The 8,315-nt window shown below is 46.8% G+C and overlaps 1 protein-coding gene across 1 annotated transcript; it reads left to right on the top strand.

Moving 5' to 3' along the window:
• Positions 1–599: 599 nt before the first annotated feature.
• Positions 600–4,839, top strand: KCNE4 (potassium voltage-gated channel subfamily E regulatory subunit 4). Its single transcript, XM_027120192.1, is given in 2 exon segments — positions 600–1,749; positions 2,309–4,839. Coding segments are annotated over 2 exon segments (660 nt in total). The 5' UTR covers positions 600–1,609; the 3' UTR covers positions 2,829–4,839.
• Positions 4,840–8,315: the final 3,476 nt, after the last annotated feature.

Raw genomic sequence — 8,315 nt, 5'->3', positions numbered from 1 at the left:
GTTCCAGTGTATGGATGATCTTGGAGTTGGAATGGTCAGCTGTCGATACCTGATAGCCAGCTGGGGACTTATGGGCCAGCACCGCCCAAACCACAAGGTGAGTAGACCAGTGGGGAAAACCGCAACGTGCACTCCTCATACTGCTTTTTCCACAGGTGTCCAAATAGAATTAGAGCCAGGCGCTACCCCAGTGGGTTCATGTAGCAGCAGTGGAAATCCCCATGCTTGGGCTGTATATGTGCCTGATGGAGCAGAGGGATGGTACCATGTTTCCCTTCAGCTTCAATTTAACAACAGCAGGACCACAAGAGATGTCTTCCCTAGAGTAGATTCCCCAAGAGAGTCTGGCTGCAATTCACAGGCCACAGGCAACTGGGGGCAGAGCATTCTTCCTGCTTTACTTCAATTTAGGATGAAAGCTTCTCAGAATAAGCATCCCGGGCAGCAGATGGACTGACACCAAAGTCTTCAATCCCTTCGCCATTTTTTTTTTTTTTTTTTTGTGGTACGCGGGCCTCTCACTGTTGTGGCCTCTCCCGTTGCGGAGCACAGGCTCCGGACGCGCAGGCTCAGCGGCCATGGCTCACGGGCCCAGCCGCTCCGCGGCACGTGGGATCTTCCCGGACCGGGGCACTAACCCACGTCCCCTGCATCGGCAGGCAGACTCTCAACCACTGCGCCACCAGTGGAGCCCTCCCTTCACCAATTTTGATCTCTGTGACCATTTTAACACAGGCTCTGCTAGGTTTTAAAAGCTTGAACTGTGCTCAGTTGCTTCACCAGAAGAATCCCTGCTCCTCCCCTGACAGCAAAGAGATGTGTGAATGTCTCTGTGTGATGCCCCGGAGGAGCAGTTATGCGTCGTAGAACTGGAGAAAAATTTGCCTACAGTATCTTGCGCTGTAACCTGTTTCCACTTCACACAGACTATTGGAAAGCATCTGGAAGATATATATCTATTATTGTTAACAAAATAGATTTATGAGCGTTAGGAGATTATGATGCAGAAGACAGGTAGAATCTCTCTGTGTTTTTAAAGGGCTAACCCACACTCGCCAGCCTTAAATCTTAGAATGATTAAGCTGACAGGGACTCAAAAGCTCGCACAGTTCATATAATTCTACATTTTGAAGCCCCCTACGTCCAGCAGTTGCACAGATCAGGAACCTGAGGTAAGGAAAGGTTCAGTGAGGACTTATTACATTTGCATAGTCAGCGGAAGAGCTGAAACTTAAGCCCTGGTTCCCTGACAGTAAATCCTGCGCTTGCTTGGGACTATCTTTTATCTAGATTATGGTATTTGTCTGTCTCTGAAAACCTTGAGAGACATCATGGTTATTCCCCAAGAGGGAGATGAAGCGTGATCTAATTTTCAATGAGAGTGGACTTTGGGGGAACAGTTCCAGCTGGGCACATTGTTTTCTCCTTTTTCATGGCCACCTGAAAACTTTGGCTGGGTGCTGGCAGGGTGGGAAGCTGTTTCTGCTTCCCAGTCTTTTTCTGTTCACAGCTGCAAAGTTCAGTGAGTTGAACTGCCGTGCTGTGAGTTCACTGTTCACTCTGCCACGACCAACCTCTGTTGTAAATTTTCCTCCCTGAACACGTGACGATGTATTTCTTGACTGTATATCCCAAGGGCGGCAGCGGAACTGTCAGAGCGCCGAGCCGCACACGGAGCAAGAAGTCTCTTGGACTTGACGATCTAGGAATTCAGGACTTGGGACAAATTTGCCAGCCCTTGGTAAGTTAGCAACGCTGCTTTGCTTCGGAAACATAACGAAAGGATATTTCTAGCAATTTGTAGATGCAGTTTTCTTTTCCTTTCTTTTTTTCCTAAGGAAATTTTGTCCTGAATTAAAAATAGTTTTACGTTTGAAAGCAAAATGCAAACTTTTTTTTCTGCTCAATCAGTTCAAAAAGTTTCCCCGTGATTAAGATGTTATTTCTTTTCTCTATGCACCCTTGTCTTACACTGATTGTTTTTCTTTTAAAATGATAAAAGCGAAGCTTTGTACATGCTCCCTTTATGAAATAAAAATATGATGGACATGTATACACGAAAAATAAAAGTCTTCCTCTCATTCCCTCCCACCTCCCCGTGTCCCCATGCAACCCAGCTCCTCACAGCTGACCCCTGTTAACTGTTTGGTGGGACCTCTTGCAGCTATTTCTCCACGCAGCTTTACGCTTTTTTGATATTGCAGTTCCACAAATCTCGTGCTCGCCCTCCTTCCTCCCTCTACTGTGGCCGCCCCGTGGGAGAGTTCTAACCTGCACGTTTCTCCCCAGACCCTGGCTGTGTGAGCAGAGCTTCAATGCTGAAGATGGAGCCTCTGAACAGCACGCATGCTAGCACCGCAGCCCCCAGCGGCCCCCTCGAGTCCCATGTGCCAGGCAGCGGCAGCGGCAACGGCAACGAATACTTCTACGTTCTGGTGGTCATGTCCTTCTACGGCATTTTCTTGATTGGAATCATGCTGGGCTATGTGAAATCCAAGAGGCGGGAGAAGAAATCCAGCCTCCTGCTGCTGTACAAAGACGAAGAGAGGCTCTGGGGGGAGGCCATGAAGCCGCTGCCCACCACGTCCGGCCTGAGGTCGGTGCAGGTGCCCATGGTGCTGAACGTGCTGCAGGAGAGCGTGGCGCCCGCCCTGTCCTGCACCCTCTGCTCCGTGGAAGGAGACAGCGTGAGTTCCGAGTCCTCCTCGCCCGACGTGCACCTCACCATCCAGGAGGAGGCGGCGGACGACGAGCTGGAGGAGACTTCGGAGACGCCCCTCAACGAAAGCAGCGAAGGCTCCTCGGAGAACATCCACCAGAACTCCTAGCACCCCCAGGACCTCTGGAGGAGGCCCCATCAGCCAGCACCCTTAGAGCGAGGAAGGGCACTTTTTGCGTCTGGTTTCACCTTTGCAGGGCAACTGCCGCTTTCAGGAGACCCTCGGCAAGCCCCTGAATGGGGGTGGGGGGTGGGGGACAAGTCTCCGGCGGAGCCAGCAGCAGCCCGCAGTCCACGACGCGCCTGTGGTGTGGACGTGCCGCTGAAACAGCCCTGAAGATGTGCAGTGTGTACCTTTCCTTGGGATCTGGGGGTCGGGGTTCCTGTGCAGAATTCAGCAGGTCGATGTGCTTGCGGTTGTCTCCTCACGGGATGCCCTGGGTAACACCTGCAACATCTGCCCACTCCCAGGGCTGCCAAATGCCTAGGGCATCCTGAGGGACTAGTTTCCATTTGACAATTTGCCTAGAGCTTTGTTCTTCTACATCTGATTGGCTGTAAGTACCTCTGATGCGAACCTGTGGCTTTAGTTCCCCCTGGGGTTACAGAGCTTCTTTTAGAGGTCTTTTGGGTTAGAGGGGGGATATTTGACGGAGGATTTTTGATGGGAGGGAGCTGGAGATCTGAATCTGGTCCATTTGCATTCTGTAAGGAAAAAATAGGCAATTTTTAAACCTGTTAACGTTGGCTGGGATTATAAAACTAATCTGCTATTTTGACCCTTTGTCTAACCTGTGGCTTTGAACTCTGATCTGGGACCATCCGGCATCACATGCTGACATGACATCTTTTTTGCTTGGAAGGGCTTTCCCAGAATCTAACCTGCACTCCGAACGGCCATGCAGGGAAGCTTCCCAATCTTTCCAGAAGGGGTGATGGTGAGGTTGAACAAACCCAAACCGTTAGCTCCGCTGCTGCTTTTTTTTTTCCCAGCCCAGTTTTCTGAGCTGGGAGAGGATATAATGTGGGCCTCCACAGCATGGCATTTCTTCACGTAGCTGAGACTTAGAAGGGCATACTCCGGTGAGACTGTGCAGAGCTGGGGTCCAAGTTCTCTGTTTCTTAATACTGAGCCCCGAATCTGATTTGCTGTGTGGTCCTGGGCATGTCATCCAGAGGCTTACTGCCTTCCTGAGATTCCTGATGATCTAGATCCCCAGAGGGCTGGGAGGATGTCTTTAGGTTTTAAGACTCTGCGATGAATCCTACATGGCCTGGTGTGAGGAAGTTTGGACAAAATATTTCCCCCTTGGCCAATTAGTCTGAAAAAGGATCTGCTTAAAGGGGCAGTTGGAGACGGAGAACACATGTAGCTGGGAAATCCAGGGTGAATCACTAACCAATCCCTGCTGTCACTTTCCCAGCAGTGAATCAAAGAGGCAGATACCACATTTCACTCTGCAGGCTGTCTGGGGAGTGGACTATTAACGCTCCAGTTAAGGGAATGAGACATCTAAGAGAAAATGCTCAGGAATGCTTGGTAATGTTTCCCTGTATTCCTGTGGTCAGTCGCTTTGCAGCAGACGCTTTAGGCCCTTGAAGACAAGGCAGAAGAGAAACACACCAAAAGGTCAAATTTAATTCTAGTAAAAAAAAACCTTTTTTTTTTTTTTTTTAATACGCTCTCCCTGGATTGGAGACAGCAATAACTACTGTTCCCATGGAAGGGTTAACAGTGTAGGAGCTGGTTTATCAGTTCGCCTTAACACAGTGCTAGAGGAAATTTATGTTTGGGGGAAAAAAGGTCCTCCGTTCACTTTAAAATTCAGAGTGTGGATTTACTCCAAAGGGGGCTGTTTAAGGTGAAAGAAGCCAAGTTAAGTTTGGCCCCTTGCCTGGAATCACTTGAATTCTGAAACTTTACTGCGATGGACATGTGCGTTGTCACATTTTCCATTGTTTAATCCTGAAGTTTGGTGCAAGTCTATCTGCGCCTATTAAAAAGTGATGTATATACTTCCTTCTTATTCTATTAAGTTGTACAAAATTGTCTTCTGTATTTAACAGTTTGTAATTTTCACAGTATTTTTTAATTTAAATAAACACATTTTCCCTAGGAATTTATGCGTTTTCTTTGATCCGTCGATATAACTCCTAATTTCGAAGACATCCCAGATGCATTTTTCCAAGACATCTCTGAATCTGGATCATCTTCCAAGTCAGACTCCCATGAAGGCGTATCTTATTTCTGCCTAAATCGTAAAGTGAGCAGGGCTAGGTTCTTCCTTCCTTTGATATGCTTTGCAATGAATAAAAAATAAGCTGTACTTAGGTCTTACGTCCACTTCTGTTTTTAAATTTGGTGGCCGTGGGGTGAACATGCAGTGACATGACAACTGTTGTGAAGATGTTCTTCCAAATTTGGTTGCAAGAAAACCTTTGATTTACATGTTGCCTGGACAAATATTATCCACACGTGGCCACAGCGGCACAGACTAATGGGCAGGGAACTGCTGTATGTAGATGTTGTATATTCATTCGTATACCCATATACATAATGGGGAGGGAGATTTTTGTGTACACACAAGCTTACGAACGTACCTACGCACACAGGCCATGAGTTAGGGCTGGCCCTCTCTCCTCTCACCGTCACCTCCACATGAAGACTGACTGTCTAGGTTCCTCCCCCTGGTCTTGCTATAGCTCTGAGCACAGCCAGCCTGTCTCCTTTAAGATTTTATTTGCACAGTTGGAAACGCTAAAGAAAAATTACCCAAACCGGTGACCCACTTTGAATTAAGCAGATGGTAGACAGTGGCCTGACGTTTATGTTTCTCCACTTCCTGTGTGTTTGGTTTTCCTGTCTGAAGTAAATGTTTCCCTTAGGTTCACAAATAACTGTCTCCCTAAAGGACTTATCTGGCAAAGGTACAGGGGAGCCTGGATGCTTCCCATATCAAGCATCTCAATCCACCAGTTGGTACTTTGACAGTGTAAGATGAGAAGATTATTTTAAAAGACAAGGAAGCTCTTCAATTTATCCCAGCTAATGTCATTCTTGGGGAGGAAATAGTTAAGGAAGAAACTTTTTACCATGGGTGGAGGAAGAGGGAATTCTAAACTCTAATTGTCCTAAAAATATGCAGAGTACACTATGTCGTTTTAACGGAATATTTGTTTTCTTAAAAAAAACAAAAAACAAAAAAAAAAAAAACAAAAAAACTTCTAAGCAGAACCTAAGGCCCAAGGGGTTTAGTCTGTGTGGATTTACTCATGCATGTGAGAAACTGAGAAGGGAATTTGGCCCCATGCACCTAGGATATTAGAACCATATTTTAAAGCACTTAAATGTTAGGGATGAGGTAAATGGATCATCCTGCTTGCTCCATGCTGTTCTAATTACACCTTTGTACGTCAAAGTCAGGCAGGGATGCTGCAGAGAAAAAGATTTCTTTCATGGGCAGAATCATGGGATCAAAACTACCAGGAAAGGCTGAAGCTGGGCCAAGGAGTGAGTGCTCTTGGCCTGTGATTCTGGTTGGAAAGTAGACCCCATGGTACATTTGAGAGCTGCAACTGGAGGGTTTTGTGGTCAGGCACGCACTTTCAAGGCTCAGCTGAAGAAGGGTCATTTATCATCCTATAAAACGCTGCTCTGATCCTAGACATAGTGGAACAGACACAACATTGAGCTTACAATGCAATGAATTCTCTAGTTTGGGAGCATACATTTGCTTAATCATTTCACCCAGAATCCAGGCACCCTGTTGGAGGAAATCACAGGGAGTATCATGGGTCATGGGACAGGAGGTGGAGTCTAGGGCTGGAGGGGCCCATGTCAGCTGACTAACCAGGATGGTGGCTCAGGCAGGGGCTGGACCACAGGAAGGTAGGGTGGAAGTGGAGCTTCAGTAGAGGCTGCCATGTTGCTCTGTAGCTCTGGGGAAGGTACCCATCCTCTCTGACATGCAGGCTCTGCCTTTCAACATAAGGACATGCAGGCCTTCCTCTTCGGGGAGCTGCTAATGAAAAGCATGGTGAAGCATCCTGAGCAATACTGAACACAGCATGAAACTTAAAAGGAACTAACGGAAAAGCAGCTCCAGGCTTCTCCTTTTAAAAATGTATCCCGGGAGTACATCTGCAAATAAAGTTGCTGAAACCTCCTCTTCTGTGCACGGTTTCCTCAGGAGACAGTGATGTTCAGGGAAATGACACAATCTGCCAGAGGAGAAGGGTCATAAGAGAGAAAAACCACTGTTCAGTTCTGCCTTTCCCCATTTCTGAAATGTTTCCTCCCACATAGGAAGGAACAGTTTGGGATGTGAGCTGTTACCATGGAGATAGCCAGCCAAGGTCACTTGTTTGAAGGAGCCCACGTGAAGGCCACATGGCACTGAATCATTACGGCGACTTTATGAAGTTGGGATTTGGTCCTTGACTCAGACAGCAAGCTTTGAGCCCACAGCAGCCTCCATTCATGGCACGGAGGAGGGGACGCAGGGAGAACAGACACACACACACATACGCACACACCACCCTGCACAGCCCCATCACCCATCATTCTCCTTGCACTTCCCGTGCTCCATTCAATATGGGGCAAGATTTTTGTTCTCCCAACTCTAGGAATTTATTTTCTTACGTTGAATTTTTTTTTGCTAAGAAACATTATCAAAGAATCCTTCACATAAGTAGCTATACATTTTTCTGTCCTTAATGATTTTTCACCCCCTGTTCCGAGATGGTGAATGACAAGTTCTCTCTCATCTCAGTCAATTCTGCCTGCTGTAACAAAGTACCATATTCTGGTTGGTGGAGAGACAGCAGAAATTTATTTCTCACAGTTCTGGAAGTGCTAGCATGGATGTGCTCTGGTGAGGACCCTCTTCTGGTCTGCAGGTGGCTGACTTCTTATTGTGTCCTCATGTGGCCGAAGGACAGCAAGCTAGCTCTCTGGCCTCTTCTTGTAAGAGCACTAATCTCATTCATGAGGGCTCCACCTTCATGACCTTTTGACCTTCAAAGGCCCTATCTCCAAATTCCATCACACTGGGGATTAGATTCAACATACGAATGTTGGGGGGACGCAAATATTCAGTCCATAACATCTCTTTTCCCAACCTCCCTCCCTGTTATCCCCTCTCACTTCCTTCCATTACACAAAAGGAAGGAAAAACTGAGTAACCACAATGCATGATAAGCTCTTACTACGTGCCAAGCATATACTTCATCCGGTTGTTACAATCCTGTGCTTTAAGCTTCTACTTTCTTCCAGGTACTTCACTAGATGCTGGGGAAAATGTAACACCTGCCCAGTCCCCCAAGAGATCATAGTTTCCATGTAGACAAGTTCCAATAAAAATACCTCTGATTCTGTTTAATTTATAACATTAGTTGAGAATTTCTGTGTGCAGGGTCTTCTGCATGTCAGAATACACAGCTTGTATCTTTGAACAGTTTGAGGGCACAGTGGTGTTATTAAATGGACAAAATATACTGTTTACCTAATATTTGCTTTGCTCTGTGATGGGTGCTTTCCCCTTGATGATCTTATTTAATCGTCCCAAGGAAACTCTGAGCTAGGTCTCTAATACTC

The sequence above is a fragment of the Aethalodelphis obliquidens genome, unplaced genomic scaffold, assembly GCF_003676395.1.
Source record: "Aethalodelphis obliquidens isolate GAN/ISIS:26980383/991018 unplaced genomic scaffold, ASM367639v1 scaffold2, whole genome shotgun sequence".
NCBI lineage: Eukaryota > Metazoa > Chordata > Mammalia > Artiodactyla > Delphinidae > Aethalodelphis > Aethalodelphis obliquidens.
This window is presented reverse-complemented; position numbering and strand designations above follow the sequence as displayed.